This window comes from Colletotrichum acutatum (genome assembly GCF_030867785.1).
Source record: "Colletotrichum acutatum strain CBS 112980 chromosome Unknown BDZ83scaffold_16, whole genome shotgun sequence".
NCBI lineage: Eukaryota > Fungi > Ascomycota > Sordariomycetes > Glomerellales > Glomerellaceae > Colletotrichum > Colletotrichum acutatum.
Genome location: NW_026849010.1, coordinates 99,702 through 126,754, shown reverse-complemented (window position 1 = coordinate 126,754; position 27,053 = coordinate 99,702). Strand labels below are relative to the sequence as shown.

General features: G+C 53.9%; 10 protein-coding genes across 10 annotated transcripts; 6 read left to right on the top strand and 4 right to left on the bottom strand.

The window, feature by feature from the left end:
• Positions 1-1,301: 1,301 nt before the first annotated feature.
• On the top strand, positions 1,302-2,507 carry BDZ83DRAFT_648530 (Clr5 domain-containing protein; the record flags this gene model as incomplete). The annotated part of the gene is made up of 3 exons (XM_060510188.1): positions 1,302-1,417; positions 1,718-2,399; positions 2,475-2,507. The coding sequence occupies 3 exons, from the start codon at positions 1,302-1,304 to the stop codon at positions 2,505-2,507; spliced, it is 831 nt and encodes a 276-aa protein (XP_060368630.1).
• Positions 2,508-3,214: 707 nt separating this feature from the next.
• Positions 3,215-6,081, bottom strand: BDZ83DRAFT_748985 (uncharacterized protein; the record flags this gene model as incomplete). The annotated part of the gene is made up of 3 exons (XM_060513703.1): positions 3,215-5,358; positions 5,409-5,803; positions 5,870-6,081. 3 exons carry the CDS (start codon positions 6,079-6,081, stop codon positions 3,215-3,217), a joined length of 2,751 nt encoding a protein of 916 aa, XP_060368629.1.
• Positions 6,082-7,020: 939 nt separating this feature from the next.
• On the top strand, positions 7,021-8,504 carry BDZ83DRAFT_569974 (tRNA synthetase class I; the record flags this gene model as incomplete). The annotated part of the gene is made up of 6 exons (XM_060504253.1): positions 7,021-7,144; positions 7,222-7,571; positions 7,626-7,707; positions 7,761-7,892; positions 7,946-8,184; positions 8,241-8,504. The coding sequence occupies 6 exons, from the start codon at positions 7,021-7,023 to the stop codon at positions 8,502-8,504; spliced, it is 1,191 nt and encodes a 396-aa protein (XP_060368628.1).
• Positions 8,505-9,107: 603 nt separating this feature from the next.
• On the top strand, positions 9,108-10,555 carry BDZ83DRAFT_112975 (methylthioadenosine phosphorylase). Its single transcript, XM_060501105.1, has 3 exons — positions 9,108-9,258; positions 9,371-9,862; positions 9,950-10,555. The coding sequence occupies exons 1-3, from the start codon at positions 9,231-9,233 to the stop codon at positions 10,348-10,350; spliced, it is 921 nt and encodes a 306-aa protein (XP_060368627.1). The 5' UTR covers positions 9,108-9,230; the 3' UTR covers positions 10,351-10,555.
• A 204-nt stretch (positions 10,556-10,759) lies between these two features.
• Positions 10,760-15,434, bottom strand: BDZ83DRAFT_570200 (mediator complex subunit 13 C-terminal-domain-containing protein; the record flags this gene model as incomplete). The annotated part of the gene is made up of 2 exons (XM_060504278.1): positions 10,760-15,337; positions 15,396-15,434. 2 exons carry the CDS (start codon positions 15,432-15,434, stop codon positions 10,760-10,762), a joined length of 4,617 nt encoding a protein of 1,538 aa, XP_060368626.1.
• Positions 15,435-16,262: 828 nt separating this feature from the next.
• On the top strand, positions 16,263-18,237 carry BDZ83DRAFT_748981 (WD40-repeat-containing domain protein; the record flags this gene model as incomplete). Its single annotated transcript, XM_060513702.1, has 2 exons — positions 16,263-17,263; positions 17,319-18,237. 2 exons carry the CDS (start codon positions 16,263-16,265, stop codon positions 18,235-18,237), a joined length of 1,920 nt encoding a protein of 639 aa, XP_060368625.1.
• Positions 18,238-18,423: 186 nt separating this feature from the next.
• BDZ83DRAFT_716896 (uncharacterized protein) lies at positions 18,424-18,984 on the bottom strand (the record flags this gene model as incomplete). Its single annotated transcript, XM_060511890.1, has 2 exons — positions 18,424-18,701; positions 18,786-18,984. 2 exons carry the CDS (start codon positions 18,982-18,984, stop codon positions 18,424-18,426), a joined length of 477 nt encoding a protein of 158 aa, XP_060368624.1.
• A 1,352-nt stretch (positions 18,985-20,336) lies between these two features.
• Positions 20,337-20,919, top strand: BDZ83DRAFT_608480 (uncharacterized protein). Its single transcript, XM_060507483.1, has one exon. It carries the CDS (start codon positions 20,595-20,597, stop codon positions 20,805-20,807), a length of 213 nt encoding a protein of 70 aa, XP_060368623.1. The 5' UTR covers positions 20,337-20,594; the 3' UTR covers positions 20,808-20,919.
• Positions 20,920-21,583: 664 nt separating this feature from the next.
• Positions 21,584-25,610, top strand: BDZ83DRAFT_664299 (uncharacterized protein). The gene is made up of 6 exons (XM_060511080.1): positions 21,584-22,528; positions 22,554-22,771; positions 22,813-23,420; positions 23,472-23,700; positions 23,750-23,851; positions 23,900-25,610. Exons 1-6 carry the CDS (start codon positions 21,803-21,805, stop codon positions 25,524-25,526), a joined length of 3,510 nt encoding a protein of 1,169 aa, XP_060368622.1. The 5' UTR covers positions 21,584-21,802; the 3' UTR covers positions 25,527-25,610.
• A 273-nt stretch (positions 25,611-25,883) lies between these two features.
• BDZ83DRAFT_748978 (ribosomal protein L33) lies at positions 25,884-26,259 on the bottom strand (the record flags this gene model as incomplete). The annotated part of the gene is made up of 3 exons (XM_060513701.1): positions 25,884-25,930; positions 26,024-26,164; positions 26,247-26,259. The coding sequence occupies 3 exons, from the start codon at positions 26,257-26,259 to the stop codon at positions 25,884-25,886; spliced, it is 201 nt and encodes a 66-aa protein (XP_060368621.1).
• Between the last annotated feature and the right edge of the window lie 794 nt (positions 26,260-27,053).

Here is a 27,053-nt window from a genome sequence, read left to right as displayed (position 1 = left end):
CCCCATTGCTTTTTGCGGCCCTTTCCAGCACACGCGCTTGGAGGATACCATTTTGATTTATGGTTATATAATATAGCGAGCCCTAATCAAACTACAATTATGATTGTTGACTATTGTCCAATTCCGAGTGTATTCACAGTCACCTTTGATCGAGCTTGTTGGTTTCCTTGGGCTAACCACAGTAACTAGAAGATCGAGTTGGAGCTGACCAGTAGGATGTCTGCCTTGGCGCAGGCTGTGCCTCACCACCCTCCTCTACTCCGAGACAAGGCGCCGATACCACCATGTATCCCGCGTGGATGTCTGCACCTCATTGCGGAGCCCTATTTATAAGTGCAGAACTCCCGCGTCTTAGGTTGTCGACACCAGCGACACATTTGATTCAGTATTTGGCGCACAACTCGCTGTGGTCGTCTGCCGAGGAATGCGGACAGCATGTTGAGTCAATGGTGCAACTGAAGAAAAAAGCGCTCACCAAACCTATCAGTAGGTAGTTCAGCCACCAAGCTGTCAAAGTCCAAGACTCTTTGCACTTTTGCGCAAGGGGGGATCTGCGGAGTGTAGGCAAACGTCGCACACCTTCGCTGAAAGTTCGGTGAAGGACTGCTCATGGGGTGGTGTGGCACAAGACAAGACACCCCCTACGTTGCGGGCTTAGCCTTCTCCCCCTCCACCACCTTGCTCCCTTGGAGCTGCGCGCCGCTTGGAGAAAGGCAGACTTACGCCCCGTCCCGTCATCATGATTCTCCACGATGGCCATGTTATCGGTCATAGAATGCGTTGTCTTTCTTGCCAGGGGGGACTGGAGACTCGCCAAAGGGCAAACTGCACCTTGATGCACCTACGGTACAAGGTGCAGAAGTCCTGGGAATCGGAACAAGTGTCCGCTTTCTTCAAGGAAGGCAGAGGTGAACGAGGGAAAGAAGTGTTCTAGGGCCTGTCCGTCAGCCCTGGACAGGAAACGCCAATGGCGATGTCCCTACACTGCGATTATAGTATCCTACGAAAGGCAGCAGCGGGCAGTACTGCCAGCCTTATCCCATCGTGACCTGTCTATATACAGCCTGTATAGCTATCTTCCCATTCCCTCGGGGCGAAAGCACTACCGTCTATCACAAACATCCTGGAATCATCCATCCTATCATACTTCAATGAAGCTCACCGCTTGGCCTCTCATCGCGGTCTTTCCAGCCCTGATCTTCCTCCTCCAATGACTCCGTAGTAGCGCCCGCTCTTTCTATCACAAGACTCTCTATCCCGCTTCGTTCCTCATTCCCTGAGTTCTGTCCAAACCAACGACAATGACGAAAGCTTGGAAAGAGCACAAGGACGTTATCGCGAGGCTCTATATCAAGGAGAACCGTACCCTGGATGAGGTCCGGGAGATTATGCAACAGGACTACAATTTCAAGGCTTCGTCAGTCTAACCAGTTTTCTTTTCCCTCTTTTCTTTCCAAGCCATTTGGATACATCGTGAATTTCCTCGGACCCCACGGATCCCCCTCTTTGCTCGGCAACCCATGGGACGGATGTTGGCACTGATACGATGACTACCTTACCTTTCCATCCTGGTCGTCGAGTCCTGTTTCCAATGGCATTTCATCCAAAGAAAACAAGAGAGATGTCCAAATAGCCCTTACAACACCATCCGGACAAGAACTTGAGAGAAAGGACATCAGAAGGAAAACTTGCTAACAACTCTCACCCCGACTTCCAGGACAAGATCATACCGCCAGCACTTTGACCAGTGGGACCTGTCAAAGTACAACTGCAAGAAGCGTACCGCCCGCCGTCAGAGCCGCGACTACCAGCAGTACCCCGAGCAGCAACAGTACAGCCCTTCCGCCACTGCCGCTGCCGCCGCCGCCGTCGTCATCGTCCAGGAGACTTACCCAATGAGCCCGCAAAGCTACGGCAGCAGTAGCGGCAGCATGAGCCCCGAGTCCGAGATGGACAGCGGCGGCGGTAGGCTCGACGACGTGGACGTCGGCCAGTCGTATGGGGGCCATCAGTACACGTACGCAGGCCAGGGCCAGAGCCAGCCTGTCTTGCATCAACAGTATACCCAACAACAGCAACATCATCATCAGCAGATGGAGCAGCACCATCGGCAGCGTCAGTCCTGGGATAACCAGGTGCCGCGGAGCATGTCCTCGCCGTGGGATCAGGCTGCCCTCCCCAGTCCTCCCGCGGATCTGAGCGGAGACTCGTTCTTCCAGATGTCTGGGGCGGAGGCTTTATCTGTGCAGGGGAACCATCGTCCTCAGGCCTACACTTCAGTGATTCATCCTGACCAATATCGTCAGCAACAGCAGCAGCAGCACTATCATCGGCAACAGCAGAGCGCGGATCCTCGGATGATGCCGACGCGCCTGTTGGCACCAGCGCCGCAACGTCCGGTGAGACCGGAGCGTCGGGAGTCGGTTCCATACCATGGTGCTATACACTGTGGGTTCCATCGTTCGGGACTATAGGGGTGGGAAGAAGGCTGCCCTGCACTGTCCTGACCTTCCCCTTCCCTTTCCACTTGCTCTCTCCTATGTTACAACACCCTCTCTCTGTCTGGACCCTTGTTTTCGCCTATTTGGATTATTCTGACATGGCTTTGTAATGTTTCTTCCCTATCCGCAAGAGTAAAACGAAAAAAAGAGGGAAATTCGGTGGTTTGGCTACTCTATTTTGCGTTGGGCGAAGATACATCTTTGTGTGTCGCCGCCACACTTTCCCTCATCTCTTGAAACAAAAAGAAGAAAGAAATGGCGCGGGAGGGAGGTTATTTTTTGAAAGCTGGTCTTTGATGGAACTGAAGGTTGGAATTTTTTGCAGTTTTGATGGATCACAGTACACAAGAACTCGGCAAAGAAAAAAACACCTTTCGACCCCTTCCCCTAGCTAGCCCTTTTCTACTTTGATTTGGAATTTCCTGCTCTTTTGGAATTTTGGTACTTTAGTTGTAGAATGTAGTTGTATCGTGTTTTCACCTGTTCTTTTTGATTGCTTTGCTCGCCCTGTGCTTTCGTACCGTGTGATAGAAAAGTCGGAAAACGAAACAAGAAGAACGTTATGAGTCTTCGCCCCTTTCGCCTGTCCGAACCATGGTATATACAGCCCATTTGGATTGTTGAACTCCTTCTTTTTCTCAACACCAAGAAACTATTCCTGAATGATGGACACCATTCTCAAATCATCCTCATCTACATGAAATCATCCTCATCTACATGAAATCATCCTCGCTAAAGGGCTCGCTGCTGTGGTTAGACCTCAGATTCATCTTGGCCGCGCCCTCCGCCAACCCGTACGGGTCATGAACATGCTGCTTCCCACCACCGCCACTTCCACCATCCTCTCCGTCACCAGCAGGCGCCGAATTAGACCGCACCTGCACTTTAACCTCCCCCTGAATCCCATCAACACGAATCGTCGAGACGGTCGTCCCGCCAGGCGGCGGCCGCAGGTTCGGCGCGGGCGCGAGGTTGACGAGCTCGCGGAAGAAGTTGTTGGCCGCCTCGCAGCCGTCGAGGAGCCATTTGAGGCAGATTGTGACGCGCTCTTTGGCGAACGGGTTGTGGTCGTCGTAGGCGCAGCAGTTTAGGAGGGGTACGATGCCGTTGTGGTTCACCATTTGGGTTTGTACGTCTGGGTTTCCGGGGGTGGAGTGCCCCGGGGGCGGTTGGAGGAGGGTGGCGAGGATGGTGAAGATTTGGCCTTTGATGCCGGACCAGGGGTATTTGTGGGCTGGGTCGGAGAGGGAGGGTGGTGGTGGCGAGGGGGGAAGGGAGTCGGTGGTTGAGTAAGGGCGTTCGATGATGGGGGTGCCGCCGCCGGGTTGCTGCGATGAGGATTGGGAGTGTTGGTCTGAGGGGGGTGATGCTGCCGCGGCGGGAGGAGGTCTGTTGCGGGAGGGGACGGCGTCGACGAGGGGTTTCTTGGGGACGCCTGCTTCGAGGCCGTTGAGGAGGGTGATGAGGTCGTAGACGGCCTCCCACTCGATGAGCTTCTTCCTCGACTCGGCAATCTCGGAGGCGGTGGTGAGGAAGTCGAGGTACTGCGCCAGGCCGTCCTTGGCACGCTCCATGTCCCAGGTGTCGACGGGGAACTCGGCCGGGTCGACGTTGTCCTCGCGGATCTGGGCCTGGAGGTGCATGAGGGCGACGCACTCGGGGACGATGCGGCTGCGGAAGAAGCTGAAGAAGAACATGACGAGCTTGACGTCGCGCTCCTGGTCCTTTTTGTCTTGCGGGGGGTTGCTGATGCGGCTGCGGAAGATGTGGTTGACGAGGCGGAGGAGGACGGTCTGGGCGGGGGAGATGATGTCCTTTGGTATGCGGAGCGAGTTCCAGGCGTAGGGGACGAGGGCCGAGTGGTGGAGGGCTTCGATGAGCTGCGAGGTGATTTGGAAGATGAGGGACTGCTCGTCCTTTTCCCAGACGGCGATGAAGACGAGCATCTCGCGGAGGAGGGACTTGCCGCAGTCGAGGGCGAGGAACATGCGGCAGCGCGTCTTTTGGAGGTTCTCGCCCGCGCGGGTGAGGCCCGTGCCGGCCGAGTCGAGGATGCAGGACTTGACTATCATGTGGAGGGCCTCGATCTGCTTCGGGTCGAGGATGTTGGGGATCTCGGTCAGGAGGCCCGTCAGGGGACCCTCGCCGTACGACTCGTCGTCGTCAATGTCCTCGTCGTCCATCATGTCGTCGTAGCCCTCGGCGTACTCTTCCGCGGAGCCCTCTTCCGGCCCGAGGTCCTGTTCGGACTCGTCGACCTCAACGACCTCGTGCTCCTCGGTGCGCATGACGGGCGTGTACCGGTTGAGGAGGTTGCTCTTGCAGTGCTCCGTCCTCGTCTTGGCGAACTCGACGTTGGGCATGGCGACCGCCCAGCCGTCGTAGTTCACGTCGCGCGCGCGCATCCACCAGGTGTCGATCTCGCGGGATACACGGCAATAGGCGCGGTCCTGCTCGAACTTGTCCTCGATGTCGGGGTCCCATCTCGGGTTGACCTTTTCGCCCTCCTCGTAGTTGTCGGCGCGGACCTTGACCTGGCCTTCGGGGAACCAGTTCCACGCCAGGGGCGCGATGGGCGCGAGGACGCCCGGCGGGTTGTGCGACTTGTTCTGGGAGTAGTCTGTGAGGAGTCTGCGGGCCGTCTCGCACATGCGTGAGTTGCGCTCCAGCCAGTGCTGGATCTCCGTTTTGGCAATGTCGACGCGGAAGCCGGAGCCGTCGCCCATGCCTTCTTGCGGGTCGTCGAGCTGCGCGTCCTCGTCAAAAAGCACGTCGTACCAGAACGACATCTTGTTGCGGTCGTTCTTGGCGGTCCAGTTGTGGGCTTGTTGAAGGGATGTGACCAAGAGCTTCTTGTCTGTGAAACGTGAGCGGCAATTCTTTACCCGAAGGCCATGGGGGACTTACACATGTCGGTGATCTCATTCAGCTTGGCCCTTGAAGACTCGTCCAAGATCTCGCCATCGTAGCCCTTGCTTGTGACGTTCACACAGAGTATGATGGTCTGATAAACCATCTGGTCAAAGTGAACCGCGGCACAAATGTCCTGGGGCACCTCTGGTTCTGATGTGACCAGCAGGTTTCTCGCAATGTGCATGAGCTTGTTCAAGATGGATAGATCATCCTTGAGGCTGTGGTGGTTCTTCACAATGAGGGCAGTGCTCTCCTGAGGGGTGACACCCTTCTCCGGATCGTTGAGGCTCGACAGCGGGCCCACTGAGCGGGTGGTGAGACTGGGGATGGCGGCGCCAAAGATCTTGGTCAACCAGATCCATATCTCGACGTTTCTTGACAGCGTTTCCCTGGTTCTTGTTAGGAAAATGAGATGGTACGAAACTACAGTAAGACATGGCGTTGAGGGCACCCACCTAACGTGCTTGAAGGTATGAGTCTTCTCGAGGGTTTTGGCAATCATTGATGAGACCCGTGCGGCGGTTTGAGGCCCCATGGGCGGGATGGTGTAGTGGCCCTCAAGGCAGATGAGGGCGGCCGAGAAGCAACGCTCCTCAATGGTCTCATAGCCCGGGGTGCCATCTTCGAGGTCGAGGTCCGGCAGAGACGGCGGCGGTGTGGCCGCCATGGTGTTGTAGGTTGATGAGTGATGAAGAGCACTTGTAACGTTGGAGGTCGGGTATTTCAAACTTGAAGCGCAGAGGTAAAGACCGGGGAGGCGTTACGCCTGCCGAGGGGGTATCCGCTAGTAATGAGTGGGAAAACAGGCCGTGGGTGAAAATTACTGGAAATACATGCACAGTTTGAGAATATTCTCATGAAGATTTCGGAGATGGAGTACCTCCAAGGTGGCGGCCCCGGGATGCTGGATTGTCACTGGAAAATTTCCGCCGTCCGCACCGAAAACTGGAAGTATCTCTGCACCACAAATTGGTAAGCAGATACACACAGACCAACTGCCATTTTGAGATTCCAACACCAAGTATCCAATGAGTGCTCCTGTGATTATTCAGTGACCATTAACTCCTATACATGTGTGAAGGATACACTCTATACACTCTAGAACTCATGTAACAGTCCTTCACAGATCACCTCATATGCTACTGAGAAACTCGAATAGGTGCATCCTCGATTCAACATTAGGGATTCACGCATCATGTCTAGACCTTCCCACATTATGAGTCGGGATACAACTGCTGTTCTGGGCTGAGAGCCCTGTGAAATTCCGGGCTGTTGCAAGGTAGGTACCCAAGGCCCCTCCATCGAGCCCCCTACATCGGCCAATGGCAAGGGTGACAGACGCCCTAGACCCCTCTATCGGCCTGTGCAACTTTGGCCCCCGACGTCCGCCCCTCGGCGGGGTAATTTCGCTGCGGTGTCTGCTCTTCGACGCGAATTTGGGCCACTTGTGCGACAAGTCACAGCTTGACTCACTCCGAATACCATCGTCCCACGACCTCTCGACACCTACCCCCGACGCCGTGAATCCTTCACAACCTCGCTTCCCCGAATACCACCGCATTCTTACTTCGATCATAACCTTTACGAAACTCGTAGCATACTCAAGATGGCGGAAGGCACAAAGGCGCAGGAGAGGTTCGCCCTCATCCAGGAGAACTTGGCTGAGGTCATGAACCCCGAGATTATCGAGAAGATTTTGGCCGAGGGACGCAACCCCAAGATCTACTGGGGTAAGAAACATCTCAATTACACTGCTGATACTCTTCGTCGGCGCATTGGCTGACCATTGCCTACTTTCACCTTACAGGAACCGCGACAACGGGCAGACCTCACTGCGGCTACTTCGTCCCGGCCATCAAGCTGGCGCAGTTCCTCGCCGCCGGCTGCGAAATGACCGTCCTCCTCGCCGATATCCACGGCTTCCTCGACAACCTCAAGGCCCCCATCGAGCTCGTCGAGCAGCGCGCCAAGTTCTACAAGTTCGCCATCACAAACATTCTCAACGCTGTCGGCGTCTCCACGGAGAAGCTCAAGTTCGTCCTCGGCAGCTCCTACCAGAAGAGCCCCGAGTACATCATGGATGTCTACAAGATGAGCTCGCTCATTAGCGAGAGAGATGCGAAGAAGGCCGGTGCCGAGGTCGTGAAGCAGTCTGACGTGAGGATACCTGCAAAGTTTGGGTGCTTGGACTAGGGCTGACAATGGCGACAGAACGCTCCCATGAGTGGTCTGCTGTACCCCGTACTTCAGGTCTGCGACGAGCAACACCTTGGTGTCGATGCTCAGTTCGGAGGTATGCCTTTGACTCTCGTATCTCGAAGGAGTTCTCAGATTGACCTTGTACAGGCATGGATCAAAGAAAGCTGTTCGCTGCGGCCACCGAATGGTTGCCCAAGGTCGGATACCAAGTGCGCGCGCATCTGTTGAACCCCATGGTGCCGGGTCTGAACGGTGGAAAGATGAGCGCAAGTGATCCTGGTAAGACTATTGTCACCGTTCTCCAAGGGAAAATGCTGAACTTGGCTTCACAGACAGCAAGATTGACCTTCTTGACGCCCCCGAGGTTGTCCAGAAGAAGCTCCGCAAGGCCGAGTGTGTGCCCAAGGTTGCTGAGGGCAATGGTGTCCTGTCTTTCGTCGAGTACGTCCTTCTGCCCGCTGCGTCGCTGAAGGGCAAGAAGGAGTTCCGTGTCGAGCGTGAGCGCGACGGCCTCGAGACCCTGGTTTACACCGATATCAAGCAAATGCACGAGGACTACAAGAACGACGTCGTAAGTTGCGCACGGAAAGAGACGCGATATCTAGAACAAGCTAACACTATGTTTAGTTGACGCCCCAGCTGCTCAAGCCCGCCGTGACCAAGGCCCTGAACGAGCTTCTGGCCCCCATCCAGCAAGCTTTCCAGGCCTCCGAGGAGTGGAAGCAGGTCACGGAGAGGGCCTACCCCCCGGTTGAGGACGACAAGAAGAAGAAGAAGAAGCAGCCAAAGGACAAGGGTTCCCGCTACCCCGGCGGCGGTAAGGGTCCCGCCGCGCAGGACGGCGCCGCCAAGGAGACGGAGCTGCCGGTGCGCCCTGCCGAGGGCCAGTGATTATTTTGTTTCTTGCATAAGAAAGCGTTTTTTATCTGTACGTGCTACTACGGAATGGGTCGGAGTTCGGATGAAGACCAGCAAAAAGAAAGTCTAGAGAGAGAGACAGCTAGATACCTCAGATGAAAAAAAGAACATTTGAACGAGAGAGCGGCCCTGACGTTTTGCTCCTGTCTCGTCCCTCCTTCCTCCTTGCCCCTACCCCTTATCATCAGCCTTGTGTCTTTATTTCTTTGACAATGGGCTGGTGGTCAAGGGATAGAGGGTCTTGGTTCCTTGACTCGACCAGATGTCTCTGATTTACATTAAGCTGGGGATCATTCGAATCCTGCGTCGGTTCATTGTTTTTGCGCTAGACTGGTGATAAGGTAAAGGAACTTGACTCTTGAGTGTATTCGGAAAGGAACGACATCTTGCCGTGATCTGCAACACGTGGTGAGGACGGTGAGAACATGTGGTGGGGTGTTTACACAGCGGCATACCCGGGACGACGCAATGGCGGGGCACTGAAGAAACGGCAGCACTCGAGTGTGGTTTGGATGGCGGGGTAAATTTCGGCGGGGTCGAAAAAAGATGTCAGACTCCGACCGCATAGCAAACCTATCCAAGCTTTCGCGTCGATCTACACCTTTGCACATTCTCTTTTCCCCAGCTTTGTTATTTCATTTCCCCTGCTTTACCTGAGATACCCCCATTTTCCCACGATCAATCGATAGAAACGATACAATGGCCGACCTCCCCACCACCTTTGACCGTAAGTTTCACCCACGCTCTCCTGCCTCCCTCCCGATTCGGCCCAAAGCCTCTTACTACGAGCAAAAAGCGCAATACCTTTCGACGTGACTGACATTCCTGCTTCCCAACAGGTCCCGTCCACATCGCCGTCATCGGCGGCACCGGCCTCGGAAAGCTCGAAGGCTACACCCCCGTCGCCCAGCTGACGCCCACGACCCCCTGGGGCAAGCCCTCCTCCCCGATCAGCATCCTCGAGCACAACGGCGTCCCCATCGCCTTCCTCGCCCGCCACGGCCTGCACCACCAGTTCGCGCCCCACGAGGTGCCCGCCCGCGCAAACATCGCCGCCCTGCGCTCCATCGGCGTCCGCTGCGTCATCGCCTTCTCCGCCGTTGGCTCCCTGCGCGAGGAGATCAAGCCCATGGACTTTGTCGTCCCGGACCAGGTCATTGACCGTACCAAGGGCGTGCGCCCATTCACCTTCTTCGAGGGCGGTGTTGTGGGCCACGTTGGGTTCGCGGATCCGTTTGATAAGGGGCTTGCGGAGGTCGTCAAGAAGTGCGCGGCACATATGCAGGGCGAGGGCGTCGTCTTGCACGAGAAGGGCACCATTATCTGCATGGGTGGGTTTATTCTTCCCCAACAAGAAGCTCGAAAGAGAGAGAGAGAGAGAGAGAAAGAAGAAATACTAATGTGACAAAATCAAACAGAGGGCCCCCAATTCTCCACCCGCGCCGAGTCGCACATGTACCGCTCCTGGGGCGGCAGCGTCATCAACATGTCGGCCCTCCCCGAGGCCAAGCTCGCCCGCGAGGCCGAGATGGCCTACCAGATGATCTGCATGGCGACCGACTACGACTGCTGGCACTCCTTCGAAGACGTCGACGTCGCCATGGTCATGAAGTACATGGCCGCCAACAGCGAGAACGCCAAGCGCCTCGTCGGCGGCGTCCTCGACGAGCTGTCCAAGCAGGAGAGCGGCGACCTCGTCCTCGCCAAGCAGTGGGAGGGCGCCTCCCAGGGCGCCGTCAAGTTCATGACCAAGCCTGAGGGCCGCAGCCCCGAGGCCATGAAGAATGTCGAGTTCTTGTTCCCTGGGTTCTGGAACTAGACATTGTTGAACAAGACGTTTTGTTTTGAACCCCTTTTTTCAAAGTTATTTTATAGTCCGGTTCTCGGTACCAGGCACGCGACCAAGGATTGGTATACGTGCAGGAATATGAGCGTAAGCGTATATAGAAGCAGTGGTGAAAATGGCGTGGATAGATAGACTTGTGCCCGAGCATCAACTGTTCAGGCCGGTAGCGAATGTAGTCACCAGGATAGCAACCCGGTGCCAAATGAAAAGTACGATACCAATGATGTTAACACTGTGGTCCAATGAATTTGGTCTTGTGCAATCTCCTCTGTGCTACGATTGTCCCTATCGCATGGCCCAACGCCTCAAAACGCCGGTTCTAGCCCCCTCAAAGCGAAAAGAAAGCAAGTCTACCCAACAAACCATCTCGCCGTGTACCAAATCACATCAAAAGGTATAATGCCCGAACACCCTTCTCCGCCGCCGCGATGTGCCAGGGACGTATATCCGTTCCTCTGTCTACAACCCCCCTCGCGCGAGCTAGGGTTCCAAGACCCCTGAAGTAGGTAAGCATCTCCCGCATGAGAGGCTCGTACATGCGCGGGTTGTTGTCCGCATGCACAATGTTGACCTCTAGCACAACAGGCGGGTCTTCGAGCTTCGTGCCTCCACGTTTGACAAGGTAGCCGCTAATAAGGGCCGGGTTCAGCTCGCCCAACGAAGAAGAGTTGCTCAGTCGATGCGCTAGCACGGCGCCCCAGGTCTGGTCTGTTACGTCGAGGAGAATAGCGTCCCCTTCGACAGGGTCGGCATTACCGTCGCCTGGTGTTCCGCCCGGAGTTGCGGCGCTTGTTGTGTTTTCCTTCATGGGCGTGGCCGGCGTACCACTCTGCTCTGGCGACACTATCGATGCTTGCGGAGTAGACACAGGCGTCGTGTAGAAGGCCGAGGACGTTGTTGCTGGGACTTTGATCGCCGGCGGAACCAACTGCATGGATGGATTCGTGTCGACCGAAATCAAGGTCAAGCTGACCGTTGCCACCGACTCCGTCTGAGCTAGACCCTGCCAGAACCCAATCTCTTGCGCATCCATGAACCCGCACTTGGAGATGATGACTCGCCAGTGGACTTTCCACTTAGAAATCAAGTCATGGGTGGTTTCCCATATCTCGTGGTAGACGTCATTGAGTGATGTAGACAGCGCCTTGCCCTTGCGACCAAGGTTGTAAGATGCCGTCATCTGCTGGCATCCCCTGTTGTCAGTCCACGCCGCGGTTATCCATCTCTCGTCAATGCTCTGAGCGTAGGCGATGTGAATGCAAGTGTTCTCATGCATCAGCGACGATGAAGATGGATTAGAAAGCTTGAAGTCGATGCCTCTGGGAAGCGACTGTTCGAGCATAATGGCCGGTGATGGCATCGGTCCGCCAAATAGCGTACAGCGGTCGTACGTTTCTATCGCCAATTTGATCGCATCGCTAGGAGTCGGTTCTACTATTCCGGTAGAAGAAGTAAGAAAGTCCAGGGGCACAAGTTGTAAGACCAATTCGTTGACCGGGGTCTGCCGCCTGTCCGTCAGAGTCCTTTTGTGCATCTCGAACAGCTGTTGAAAGGCAGTGCAAGCCTCAACGATAGACCCAGGATGGTCTGGAAGATATACAAAGTATATGACATAGTTCTTCTCCGAGGCATTGGCCGATAGGAGCCCCTGGTTGAGTGCCTCCATGCGGTCACCCAGACCGGCCACTATGTGGGGACTGACGGTTCCTGGAGAAGTGGCGATTTTGTCTACCTCATAGGGTAGAAGGCCATCAGCCACCTTGGAACTGGTCGCAAGCCGTTCGAAAGAGCCCAACTTGAGAAGCTCGTAAACGTTTCGCATGCGGTCCAGAAAGGCGGCAGCAACATCTGACATTCCATCCCAATGGGGGAAGACACAAACAACATTGACGTCCTTTGTGCCTTGGGCAGGACCCAATCCTAAGCTTTCCCAGAACTGAACGCTCGCTGGCAAGACCGATAGTCTAGCTTCTGCACGTCGAAGTTCCATATGAGGAGCTGGGATCTGGAAGAGGTTATTTGGCTTTGGCGGTTCTGCGTTGGTATCCCGCGGATTGACCGGCCTCGGATGAAGTCTGTTGGGTGGGCCAAGTAAGGGAACGTCGGGGATCTCGACCACACCTTTGAAGTTGCATGTGTTGAAGTCACCCAGACAAGCGGGAATCACCTCGCGCAAAGCCTGCAAAGCAGTCCGGCCTAGGGATGATAATTGGCGCCGGGTTTCGGGTATGATTGCCGAGTTCAGCGTATTCGCATGCGCATCACGTATCCTCAAGCTCCCAGTCACTGCTTGCTCAGTGACAATTTGAGCAATGGTGATGGTATCCTCATCTGGGAGTGAAAGATGAATAGGTAGTGACTCCGCATCTTCAAAGTATCTCGTGATGAGCATTTCTGAGGCTTCGGCCTTGGCTAGCTTTGGAAGGTCCAAAGCCAGCGTAGGATCTGAATCCTCGACAGACTCAATGTCTCTGAGGGAAGTGACGTGAGACGCAACGTCGTCGTCCAAGTTCAGTCTTCGAATGCTTGACTTGAAGGGCGACGTCGGCTCGTCTTCTGATGTGCTCGAGTCGTCTTGGTCTGACACTAGGCTGATGTCATCGGCGTCAGATGCTAAGTCATCACCTTTTCCGGGACTTGCAATCAGGGAACTGTTCTCGAGGTTGCCTGTGATGGTTCGGATGAGGGCGTTCGTGTGTTCTGGTTGTTTCAGTGGCTTCCTGCCCTTTCCGTGTCGTCGTAGGTAGTCGGTAGTAGGCGGCCCTTGATGAAGAGGCTGGTTGTTGGATTCTTGAGGCAGGCCTTGGAGCGTCGGCTTGCAATCAAATCGGCCCCCTTGCTCGTACTTCTTATTGACAAGAGGCAAGACCGGGTCGAAGTCAACGCTGTCAAAAATGCTGCCTTTCCGCGTAGGGGTTGATTGAGGGGCAGAGCGAATATCTGCTAGAGAAGCCCGAACTCTTTTGTAGACAATGTCCGGATCGAAAGGACTTGACTCTCTCTTCATACCGCCTGCCCTGTCCGTGTTGGATCGCTGTTTTCCCTCGTCCATCAATGTGCTCCGCGCATGCTTCAACTCCGGCTTAGTGAAAACTGGAGGACTTGGTTCGGGCTTAGTATCCTCTACCGGAGGTAGCATCAGTTTTGCCGGCTCAGGCATAGATACTGGGGGGATGGCAGGCGTCGGTGGTCCGTCAGGCATGCTCAAGTCAGGTAAGCCAGATAGGTCGAGGTCATCGCCCTCTTCGTCGAAGAAGTTGAAGTCGGCATCAGTAATGTCGGTATCCCCAAACATGTCCGGGCCCATGTCGCCAAACAAATTGTCATCATTGTCTCCCCCAGTAAAGGAGTCTGCTCGACCTTTCCCATTTTCGTTGGAATGCTCATTCGTGGGTTCGTTTGCATGCTCGTTCGAGTGCCAACCGTCAGCGTAGGAATCATGTTGTAGCGTGCCATGCATCGTAGTTGCGTCGTGTACAGTAGCATCTGTCATAGTAGTATCTATGTCAACGACCGCCATAGTGACGCCAGGGGCACCTGGGCTAGAGGTCGTCCCGTCCATCGAAGGCGTGATACCCAATGGGTTCTGAACTCCGTCTGGCGGTGTTGGATACATGGCGCCTGCAGCTGCCGCATTGCTAGCCCGTCTTAGCCCTAGTGGCGAATGTCCGTTTGGTTGTTGTGTCGAAGTTGCTGCCGAAGCCTCTTTTGATGCCGCAGCTTCCCTCTCTTTCTTCCTCTTGGTGACTTTTTCGTCCCTGTCAACGCCCAACTGAAACCAGGTTCTAGCCTCATTAAGGAAGTCAGAAGTCTCGTCTTGCGCCAGAAGTACAGAATCTCCCAGGCCGTTACTTCGCGCGAGCATGACAGACTTCTTGCGGAAACAGAGGACTGCTGGCCAAGATACCGTAGTCACAGCGGACGATAGTGGCGTCGTTTTCCCTTCAGCTCTAGACTCGCCAGGTTTCCGGCGGAGCATTTGTAATGCGATCCATGGACATGACTGTAGTAACGCAGGAGACAGCCCACGGGACTGAAGGATTTTGATGCAGGTTTCTCTCCATTGTGAGGATCTAGCGTCCGCATTCCTCCAAAGTTGGGCATCCGGCGTCTGTCCCAGGCCAAGTTCGGGGTACGACAGGCCTCCACCGACGAACCCTTGGTAGTTCGCTAGAACGCCGAAGGGGGCAGCCAATATCTGAGAGCCTAGTGCAAGTTGGCTCGGACTTGATGGTTCATTCACAGACAAGAGACCCTCGCAACAGGATAAAGATAAGCTTATGACTAGTGCACCCGTCGTGGTGAGGTATACGCGGAATGTTCCCACGACTGCAGACTCCGTGTCCTGAGCTCTCTCGGTCTGACCATCTCGTGTAACCTTGGAAGCAAGTAAAACGGTTCGATGATTCAGGGGGATTGCTGATACACGGTTGCAAAATGATGCTGACGTTGTTGACAGAACGGCCGTAATAAATTGCTCGTATGCCTCCTTTATTGGAACAGAGCCAGTGCCCCTAGAATCGAGTGCGCCGGCTGACGGGGGTTTGGAATCGGGGTCGGAGGAGCTTGGCGGTCCGGAGTTGCCCATCTGCGGGTTCCGTAAGGATAGGTCGAGGGCCGAATTACTTGACGACGAGCTTGTTGGTGTATTCGAGGCTTGCTGTCCTTGAGCGCGACCCTTGAACAAACTTATTGGTTCAAAAGAACCTTCGTCAACCATCAGCAATGTTGCGCCGGCGACGCTGACACTACTATCCAAAACCCTCGGGGTATCGTCGCCAGACTCCACATCCTTGCCCGGAATGTGGAAATACCACACAACTCGTCTGTTCGCATCGTAGTATACAATGTGGTTGAGGGTTCTCAGTTCGGTCTCGACATCGGCGGCGATTGAAGGAAAGCTTGACGCCTGTTCAGGAGAGGGCTCGTAGACTCGGTAATTGATGGTAGATATGTTATTCTGGCAGCAAGCTGTTATCAGTGATTGCAATCCACACATTCCAACGGCCAGTACAAACATTGAATAGAGTATTAGTATCGTATTCGCTCGTGTCCATGTCGACGGTCGAGTCTCGCGACGGCGGGATGTGTTCCGTGTCGCAACATCAACTCTCGGTCGCTAAAGCTCCCAGGGGCCGCAGGAGCCGGTTCAAAGTTGTAGGCCGGCAGTCATGAAAGTAATGTTTTGTTACGGCATCGGTTGAAATTCGTTATGCGACTGTCAGAGTTTTTGATACGGTTGTTTCGTTGAATTCGCGAAGTCATCGACTCCATCTCCGTAGGTCGAAAGCGCGACCAATGGACCGGCTTCTCGGCATCAACCGAGTCCAATACAGTTACGGGATTATCAAGCGTATTCCAAATGAAATATCTTGTCAACTGATTGTGCGATAAAAGACACTCGGATGTCGTTTGAGTTCGGAATTTGTTGGATTCGTCGTCCAAGAGCTGATGTATCGCTTTGATTACTTTGTCGATGTTCGAGCCTGGTTGGGTCGGTAAACCACCGGAAATCCAGCACTGTCGTTGACACGCAGACAGCCCAGATTCACGCGGCTGAATGCACTAATAGGGTCCTGCTGGGAATCAGCGGGTGATGCTTCAACCAATGAAATCAACCAAATTCCCTGAGCAGCTAACGCAAAGTAGTGGGGCAGACTGAAAGTCGGAAAGGAGTTAGCTAATCCTTCACCATCTCACCGAGACCTTCCTTGCTCCAGCCAAGGTGAGGCCCCCCCCACCAGCCAGCCGGGGACTCTTATCTAATCGGAACTTTTTGGGCAAGAAAAAAAAAGTCCCCTCGGCCGCAATTCCTTCACACCTAGTCGCATTGTCGCGAAGCACCCGCCCCGTACAATTTTCACCAGCGGTCTCCGACAAACACGATGAAGTTGACGAACCCAGGAACCATTCCGGTCTACACCGTTTCCGGTGCATCGACTGCCAGACCGCTGCCGGATTGGCTGGCTAGACGAAGAAAGCGATCGCTCAAGAACGACGCAGAGTACCAGAGCCGAGTCGAGCTTCTCCAAGATTTCGAATTCGAAGAAGCCAGTACCTGCATTCGCGTCAGTGAGGACGGTGACTGGGCTGTCAGTGCAGGAACATACAAGCCTCAGATTCACGTTCACAACCTCCCACAACTGTCTCTGTCGTTTGCGCGCCACACAAATTCTCTGACGGAGAAGTTGACGATCCTCTCCTCCGACTACTCCAAGACCCTACTCCTCCAGGATGACCGACAACTCGAGTTCCACACCCCGATGGGCTGCCATTACAAGATTCGCATACCCCGTTACGGCAGAGACTTGCTCTACGATCGGCAGTCGACCGAAGCACTCGTACCAGCCGTAGGAGTCGACCAGGATCGCATGGGTGAAGTCTTCCGCTTGAACCTGGAGATTGGCAGGTTCATGAAGTCTTTCCAGATCGATGTCGGCGGTGATGAGGAGGGAGCTGGGCTGCAGGGAAGTATTGATGCCGGAAGTGTCAACGCTGCGGCGTTGGCCGAAGGCTCCCATGGCCTTGCAGCTTTCGGAACCTCTATTGGCACGGTGGAATTCTGGGACCCGAGATCCAAGTCAAGAGTCGCACGTCTAGGCTGTCAAGAGGGTGGTATCACTGCCTTGGACTTCAGCACATCGGGACTGTCCATTGCCACTGGCTCCGAGACGGGCATGGTTCAGCTGTTCGATCTCCGTCGCCCAGTCCCTCTCTTGACCAAGGACCAGGGATACGGCTTCCCAATCAAGAAGCTCATTCACATGACAACAGCTTCCCAAGAAAAGAAGATTATGTCTGCCGATAAGAAGATTATCAAGATTTGGGACGAGACGGACGGTACACCATGGACTTCAGTCGAACCCATTGTGGACCTGAACGATGTGTGAGTTGCGAGACTGCAATCTTTTTCCTTTGAATTCTCACTAACCAGAAACTAGCGCTTGGTGCAAGGACACCGGTATGCTTCTGACTGCCAACGAAGGCAAGTCTCAACACTCGTTCTTCATTCCCAGTCTCGGCCCGGCACCACGATGGTGCTCTTTCCTCGACAACATGGTCGAAGAGATGGCAGAGGAGGTCCGCACCGAGACATACGACAATTACAAGTTCTTGACGCTGCCCGAGCTCAGACAGTTGAGCATGGAGCACCTAATTGGCAAGACGAACTTGCTCCGTCCGTACATGCACGGCTACTTCGTTGCGTCGAAACTCTACGAACAGGCCCGCCTCATCGCCAACCCGTACGTTTGGGAGGAGGAGAGGACGAAGCGCATCAAGGAGAAGGTCGAAAAGGAGCGCGCCAGCAGAATCAGAGGCAACAAGAAGGTCAAGGTCAATCAGAAGCTTGCCGACAAGCTCCTCAAGAAACAGGAGAACAGAGAGGTTGTCGACGAAAAGGCCGGCCTGCTCGGCGACGATCGTTTCACCAAGATGTTCGAGGACGACGCCTTCGCCGTCGACGAGTCCACCTACGAGTTCCGCGCTCTCAACCCCAGCACCAAGGTCGCCGCGAAGGATACTCACGAGGTTGGTGTCAGTGCTGCTGCCCAGCCTGTTGTGGACCAGGGCCCCAAGGGTCTGGGTAAGAAGGCTACACAGGAGTACCAGATGAAGATCTCGTCTTCCAACCAGAAGGGTCAGGAGCGGGATACTGCTCTGGGCGCCAGGGTACAAAAGTCCGGCCGCATCAGCAAGACGCATCGCGGAAATGCCTACGGCGAAAAGGCGGTCACATTCGTTCCTCAAGGGAAGAAGAAGAACGGAGGCCCTGTGGACACTCACGACGATTCCCGGCCGCGCGACCACAAGAACAACGCAAGAAGAAGCGCCAGCTCAAACACATTCCGAAGACTTTAAGTATAAGCGCTATGTATTTTCAAAGGGCATAATAATGGTACAAGAAAAAGGACTCTATACGCTACGCAGATCCAAGTTCGTCAGTCATCCAGTCTCGACCGCCTCAGCAAATGAACCATTACACCAGCACCAAGCCAGTTGGCGGCCGTCATTCCTCCCATACCCTAAGTTTCCTCTCACCCTCGCCTACTTCCGGCCCCACCTCATCAACTTGCGCTTCGACTCTGCTTCCTTGAGGCCCTTTTCGAGATCTTCCGGGCGGAGTCTGGGCGTAGGCGGAACGTCGTCGAGCCTCGCGCGTCCGCGGTGGCTGCGTGGCGGAGACGAAGACTCCTTGACTGATCTAGGGAACTCGGTTCTCCGCGGCGTGAGAGCGGTGACGACCTTTCTGGCGGACTTGCGCATGGTCTCTCTGATCTTCCACTCTCGCTTCTTGGCAACGTAGAACAGAACGGCCATACCAACTGTACGAGTAAGGATCGGGTTAGTGAATGGGGTTTTTTCAAGGAGTTGGTGTTTGCGATTTCTCCTGCATGGATTTTACGTACTTCCGAGAGCACCAACAACAGAGACGACGACGATGATGGCAATCATGGCTTCGCGGGATAGATTGACGGCCCCAGGGCTGTCACCCGAGGCTCCTGCCTCGGTATCGACACCATTTCCGGATGAGCTGGCGTCTCCAGGAGAGTCTGGATAGTAGGTTTCGGTCGCCAGAGGAAAGAAGTTGGAGGTTGTGGTCGCCATCTTCGTCGTAGGTCGAGGTGCCACTCGCAGAGGGGCAACGGTGAAGATGATGATTTGGAAGGATTGTGGAAAAGTTCCTAGAGAGGCACAGCCAAGCAAGGTGGGAAGACAACCGAACGAGAGAAAACGGCGTCAGAATCGTACGAGTAAGGTAGAATAAAGAAGCTGAACAAAAATCGAAAGGATACCCGGCGCCACGAACGTGGCCCAACTCACTATTTACATTGTTCAAGCGCCCTGAGCATATTTTCTCACATGGGAGCCCAGCGCCAATCGTTTACTCCATCCTCCTCCCCTTTTCCCCCTTCTGCAAGCAGCCATACAGAGGAAGCAACCACTTAGAGCGATGTGACTGACGAAGCGAGGGGCCCTCACAACACCCCCGTGCAAGTGCATACATAGCATTTCCACACGGCACTTGCGAGCACGCACGACAGCACGTCGGCCGGGGTGTGCGTGTGTGGTCCAAAGACCCACGTCCGAGGCGCAGGAACCGTATCGAAGCACCTTGTTCAAGACCGTGGAGACTTCCAAGACTTTGAAAAGAGAGAGAAACCTCGTTTGAGCCCACGGGACGGTCGAAATAGGCTCACGACGTTCCCATTGGTGTTGAGCGGCCTCGAAGCGCCGGCACACGGCGCTTTCACATCGGGGCCGGGATGTGGTGGCCAATCAACGGGAGGAGTCTGGGATGGGCGGCTCGGACGAATTTGGTGAGGTGCAGGGGTTAAGCTGCGTCCCGTCACAATCCTACCTGAAGTGTTGTGTTAGTGTATCTTTTGACCTGCATTTCCTATTTTCACTGCATGTGTGCGCGGCCGGAGTCAGTCACTTGAGATCGGTTTTTGAGAGGTTGACTGTCACCGGCAGTGGATGTAATATCGACGAGCTTAATTGTGTGATGGGGGAGGGGGCGATCCTGCGGTGTGATGGCGCGCATCTGGAGCTGATTCGAATGGCCTGCGTTTTGAGAGATATGCTTTCCTATGGTTTCCCGCTCTATCTGTGATGCCGTCTGCACAGCTCGTCACTGTTACTTCTTTTCCTCCCGCTGACAAGAGAAGCAGAGCATATCCGTTGTAGGACCAAAAAGCAGGAGAGCCGAGTAGCACAAGCAGATCTTGGTCTTTCCTAGATCAAGCGCGGGCCACCTCTGTTCCGACGATGATGCCTTGGAGGTGTCACTTGCCGCCTGCTCTCCTTCCTGCTTATCACTCATGTCGTTTCCTCGGTGGGGATTCTTTTGGCATTGCTTGGCTTTTCCTTGGGACATTCTAAATTTGGCGGGCGACTGTCTGGGCCTCCAGGCTGATTTCTCGGATGACTTTACGCATCTTTCTCAGTTTGTCATCCGGGGGTTTTGCTGCCGGAGCTGTCGTGACCAGTCAGCACGTTGCATCAGAGGAAGGTTGTACCTCCACGGCCGAAGATCAAGCGGTCTCCTGTCCCGGCGGCCATGGAACGCATAGAGAAGCCACGGCCAAAGGCCGTCCCGAAAAATGGCATTGCTGACGCGGAGAGATCACAGGAAAGTGTCCTGAAACCGGCGACTGCCAAGGGGGAGTCCTCGCTGGGGATGCCTCCTTCTACTTCTTTTGTATTTCGGGTTAATGTTACCTAATACAGATGTGCTGATGGATTGTATCTCACTACTTACTACCGTCCTGAGCTGGATGGCTAAAGCAAGATCGAGTGATTGGTATTACTACTGCCTTTTAACTACCATCTCTTCATCAATTCAGCAAATTTCTCAGGCAATTTGTCATGTTTTCCACTTGGACCGACCACTGTTCCGCGCCTTCAAATCTTATCGGCCGACGTAGGTAGGACATGGGAAGCTTTTATCATATGTAAACGGTGAATGATTTTTTCATTATATGCCGAAATGGTCTTGGAGACGAAAAGTCTAGTTCATCTGATACCCGCAAGCTGCCCTGAACTGGACACAAACCGGGATTTCTTGTTTGCCATAGAAAGAAACATCGTCCTATCAGCATGGTCCGTCAACGGGAAGGAAAGACGCACGCATCTGGAAGGCAGAGGCGGGCGAATGCAAGTAGCTAAGGCAGGTACCTTGATCAACTGCTCTAAAGCTGCCGTTTCTTCTTGTCTATGGTAGAGGGCAGCTGTTTCCTGATCTCAAGTCACGAAGGCTCTTTCTACATCTCAGCCAGGAACGCTGAAATTCTATGCTCTACGATTACCAAAAAGCCATCAGCAGTTGTAGCGCGGCAGGCAACCTAGGAGATACCTCCCCGTCCTGAAGGTCAGTTCATCAGGTTGTGGTGTGTTGATCGTCCCCAACTTCAATTCTCACGGCTCGCTTTATTTGACAGAGCTGCTGGATTGTTTTCTTGTCTCTCCTCGCCCTCCTACTTGTCGCCACCTTTCCTCGTCCAGATTGGCTCTCTGTTGAATTTTGCTGTCTTGGACCAGAGACTCTAGAAATTGACCACAGCTTGTGGCCGTAGTAGCTACTACGGCTTCTAGCCTCTTCCATACCATGGCGGACAAATCCAGCTTCGACTCTCTCTCAGCAAATGGCGGCACATCCCGACAAAGGCACAGTTCCAAGTCCCGTTCGAAAGGATCCAGCCCAGATCACTGTCCTGAGGACGGTCCCCAGGCTGAAGACTCCCCCTCCAGTGCCGAGTCTCAACCGTCCTTGCTCAGCCAGCTAAGAGCCTCGCAGCCGAATGTCAAGCACGTTATCCAAGATGATGTCAACGAACAATACCATGTATCTCAGACACGCGGCCACGGAAGCCATCCTTCATACCATCCCGAGGATGACCCAGAACTTGTTGGGGAGATTGATATGTTTGTCTTCGCACCACAGCCCAAGTACAAGCCAAACCAGTTCTCTGGCCACCAGCAGCGTCGATCTATCAACTTCAGTGCCCTCAGTGGACGGCAAGACGCAGTGCCTCAAGAGGACTGGGCAGATGCCGGCAACGTACGACCGGCCCAGCCCCAGGATCAACCAGCTTTGATAGACGATAATAGTCACCACTACAGCGACGTCGACACCCATGCGAACAATGTGTCAGCTATTATCCCTCGAGGTGATCAAGAACGAAGAGGAACTCCTTTTCAACGCTTGAGGGCTGCAGAAGTCAACCCGGAGCAATCGAGTAGCCACGGTCAGCTACCGGGCCGAGGTCTCTCAGATCAGATTACTACCAGCTCTGGAAGAGATCCAACTGGAGATTCGGTCTCGCAACGTCCATCTGTCAGAGCCGAACAGAAGATCAATGGTTTTGCTACCAAGGACCACAGAATTCGACCCTTTGCTGATGCCGATGTCATTCTTCCCTGCGATCAACGGGAGACTCTACAGCCTACACTTGAACAAACGGCTACTGACAGGGTCATTCATTCACAGCGGCACAGTTCTCGGGGAGAAAGTGAAGGCGAACAACAGCAACGTGTGGTTTCAGATCGAGACTTGGAAGCACGCCTCTCCGAAACTAGCAAATACGTCGATGATAATCGTATGATACCTCGTCAGATATCCCAAATTCAAAGACAGCATCTCGAGGCAGTTGAGATTCGGCCGTCTACTCCAGTTGGCGACTTGGAAATGCCACAGAAACAAATTCCCGGTTCTGCTCGCAAGTCGAATCAACAGCACTCTTCGCCTCGAGAGCAGTCAAGCCGACGTATCAGACGCGATCAAGATGCAAGAGATGTTCCGCAACGGACGAAATCGCGACTTTCAAATACTTCCCGGCGTCGAAAACACTCTCATCGCCAATCACAACACGGCAAACCGAGTCAGGAAAAGGTCAATCCAGGCTTGGAGAACCAGCAGGTCACGGCCGAGAGCCACTACGAAGCACTCGAAAGTATGTCGGCTCACTACAATAAAGTTCTCAGTTACTCAAAAGAAGTTGAGCACAAGATGAATAGTCGTCTCATGGGCCAGAAGCAGCAGATCGAAGAACTGGTGACTCGGTTACAGCAGTATCAAGCACGTTATCAGAAAGACTGCGACCGCCGGGTGCAGTCTAACTCGGAGCTGTCTCTTTTACAAATGCAGAAGGACGAGCTCTCCCAGAATCTAGCCCACCAAGGGGGACGATTGCATGAACTAGAACAGGAAGTCGCTGATCTGCAAGCCGAGAGAGGAACGCAAGACGAAGAGGCAGCTAGATTGCACCAAGAGCTGGAGGTCACGCACTCCAAGCTCGACAAGTTTCAAGAGAAAAGCCGCTCGTACAAGGACCACCTCAACAAGGCTGTTGCAGAACAACAACTGCTCTGGCAACAATCCAAAGATATCGCTCAGAAAACCGTCAACAGCATGAGAGAGGAGCATCAAGCGGCTGGAGAGAAGTTCAAGTTGGCCATGGCAGAGAAACAGGCTGCCCAGGACAAGTTGAATCTCATTTCCAAAGACAAACAGGTACTTCTCCAGCAGGAAGTAACAGCGGGTAAGCAGATTCGATTCGAACATGCAAGGTCGCTGTACTGACATTGAGAAGCGGCATCAAAAATCAGAGACTTGACGTCGGCCCTAGACAGCCTTGAAAAAGATTTCGATTTTGAGGCACAGAGAGCCAAGAAGTTGGAGGGCAAGCTCCTTGATGCAGATGCCTTGAAAGGCCTGCTGCGCCAGATCGATGAAAATGTCGCTGGAGTCTGCTTGCAGGTGGACAATATGCAAGCGCGCTCTCTCGAAGCGCCCGCTGTGCCAACCGAGGTCATGAGAAGGTACCTCTCAACTGCGCTCGTGTCATCCGTATGTAACTGACTTTTGCAGGTTGGACGAGATTGCGGGCCATGTGCAATTTTCCTCTCAAGTCAACGTTGAAGATGAGGTTCAGCGAGCTCTAAAGACCTTTCAAAAGGAAATGATGCCACAGTAGGTGTCCGTTGGTGCATTCTAACTTCTCAGCTGACGTACGTCCAGACTTTTGGACAAGTTGAAACCCACTATGACTGGTCAGTCCATCGAAGAAAGACTGCAAAGTCTACAGAAGACGCTCCAGAAACAGTCGTCATCGATGGAGACGGAGCGCAAACATTGTCAGGAACAGTTGATGCTACAACTTACGGAGAGAAAGGATGAGAACAGCAAACTCGCACAAAGTCTTCTAGCCAAGGATGCTGAAATCGCAAATTTGACCAACTGTGTCTCCGAACTTGATCAAAAACTGCGAGAGGCGAGAGAATCTGCAGAGTTGGCATCAAAGAGGGCAGCAATCATGGAAGAAAGGCTCCGAGAGTTACAGCAGAGCCTCTCAAGCAAGAATTGTCAGGTCGCAGAGACGCAAACTGAGCTCCAGCTCCAGCAACAAGGGCACGAGATCAAGATCCGAGAGCTTCAGGAGAAGTTACGAATTGCCGAGGAAAATGGCCATCTACAACGACAGCTAGTCGAAGAGACGGAAAAGAACCTCGCAAAAAGGTCCGAAGAAGATAACGAAACCGCAACGCGGCTAAAGAGCTCGGAAGAATCTCTGCACCAGGCTCAGCAACAGTTGACAATGGCCGGGACGGAGGTTGAACGTCTCAAGGCTTTGGACAATGTTATCAGAGCATCGAAACTCGAAAAGGAGTTGGAGAATACTCATCAAAGAGTCACCAATCTCACACTCAAGCTTCGCGACGCGCAGGTCCCGGCTGCTGGCAACGGCCAGCTTGATCAGGTAGCCGAACAGCTTGCCCAGCTCCAAACACTGAAGGAAGAAGTCAAGCAGCTCATGTCAAATGGCAAGGCATACGCGGCGGTCAGCAAGGACTTTGCAAACACGCTCGACAGACAAGATGCCACGGGAAACGGCGATATCCTGATCCCTGACAGTCTTGTGCTGCCGGAACCCATGCTTCCCGTGTTGCTGCAGCAAGATGTTTACGATCCTCTGAATAACTTTCAGCCGAGCTCCTCTGACATCCCGCTGATTCGAGCCAGCAAGCGAACGGTTTTTCGCAGTCCTGTTGAAGAGTCGGAAGATGAGATGCCTGCGCCATCAGTTGAGCAGGAGAAGTCGCAACGAATGGATGTGGCCGCTCAGGGATCCAAAATAAGATCGATCCTCCGCCCCCAGAGAACTCCGGCTGCGAAAGCATCGAAAGGAACTAACGATAGCATGGTCGCGCGCCATGCAGGACACTCTTCGTACAATCGACCTGTGCAAAGTGCTCCTAAGTCCAGTCAGGAGGCCATCTTGGATGTCAAGAACAGCCTTGTGGGCAACCGCAAGGCGAACCTCGGAGATTTGACCAACCCTGACGAATGGAAGAGACCTGAAGGACTAGCGAGCTATTCGGATCAGAGAGGAACCAAAAGATCTAACAACGCCCAGCAATGGTCTCGAGGCCCAAAACGGTCAAAACCGTGCTTCGTTGAGAATGAGGACAATATGGAGACTTCACAGGCCGTGAGAAGCAATAAGGAGGACCGTGTCCAGGCTGAACCGCCAGAACGCAACACAAAAGACGGCAATGGGGTGCCTCCAGTAACCGTGGATGATGATGATCAAGTTTCCCACCATTTCTTCCCAAGCGCTTCCAAGCCGAACGAGGGCACCCGTTAAGCAAGAGTCTGCAGCTTTAGTATCATCCATCGAGGTTGGGTTTCTTGGACGTGGACTAAAGATTTATGTGTGGTGGAATCATGCAGAGGAATATTGCATTTACGTAAGGTTTGTTCTCTTTTGGTAGAATATACAACTAGGTCGCGGCCATCGAAGCCTTCGCTTTCGTTCCGCCTCTGGGGCACAGTCCGACGTGCCAATGCCTTGTCCCTGACGAAAGGTCTGAGGGACTGCAGGTTGATGATGTACAGTTCATCCATGTGGTCTTCGAGCCCCAATCGTATGCCGCCGTGAACGCCGTTTATGGTGATATAAGTGTTGTTACATATGGTGTTGGTAATTCGAGAGTGCGCGAGCTCATTTTCCCTTCTTCTTCTGCTCCAAGAAAAGCACCTTCCGCCGAACTGCGAAGACGTTAGCCCTGTCATCCCTATCTCCATCCCATGGTATGTGTCGATTGGCGCTCGCCCTGGAGACGGGTACCAAATGTCTCGAACCGAAGAGAAAGGGGTCGGCATTACTAATTGGGTCGTATTTCAGCAAGCTCATGGGTGTTGCGGTTCGGAGACGCTTAACAGTGTAGAAGTAACCAGTCGCGGCCATGGACAAGAGCCGGACGATCATGACACGGGACTTCGCTGTTCGACACAATCAATTAGCTTTGGGATTTTGGAGGAACGCAGGCAGCGCGCTTCAAGGAAGCTCAGAGGGATTGCATACCTTTCTTGGCCATCTTGAAGAAGGGTTTGCGCCGCACGCGTTGGATAGCTTGAGGCTTGGACACGGGAGGACGGGATAGCTTCGCAATATGGAGACTGGAATTTTGCGGGTGGTGAGAGACTGTCGGCGGAAAAAGGGCCGTTCACCGAGATCCGTGTGTCGGTGAACTTTCGGTGTGGTGGACGTGCACTCCAACATCACACAGGCCATCGCAGATGGCGCCAGCTGGCATCTGGACGGATGATCGCATGGCAATGTATAAACCAGTCTCACTTACTTCTCCTTGAATGTCTATCAATAGGAACTTTGCGACGTGATGCTAGTCAAGTGATACATCTTGGGAAAGAAGCCAAGCAAAGAGGGGCCAAAGGGGCCATGATCGATTGAGGGCCTGCAGCACCTTGCAACGTAAGTATCCGCAGCATGGAACTGCAGCTCGGCTTATGCCAGCCTCTCTCAGCGGTCAAGCTGCGCGGTCAGAAGTCTACGAGATCGTAATCCGAGCAACGGAGATGTTGGTTGGTGGATCTTGTTCAGGGTCCTTTCTCGGTCAATAGCTCTATCCCCCCGTTGGGGGCCCAGCAACGTTTTTAGAGCTTGCAGGGACCTGGGCATGAAGCGTCACCGCCAACGATGCTTCTTCCCATGTTCGGACGGTGATGGTCTACTACATTCTGGGCTTGGGTTGCTGGAGCTTAGGTGGGAATCTCTTTTCTTTGCGCGCCATTCCCTGCACGCGGCCCTTTTCTTGAGGATGAGCCCGCAGTTTTGAGGTAGATTTATCGCGAATATCTAGCCACCCCCGAC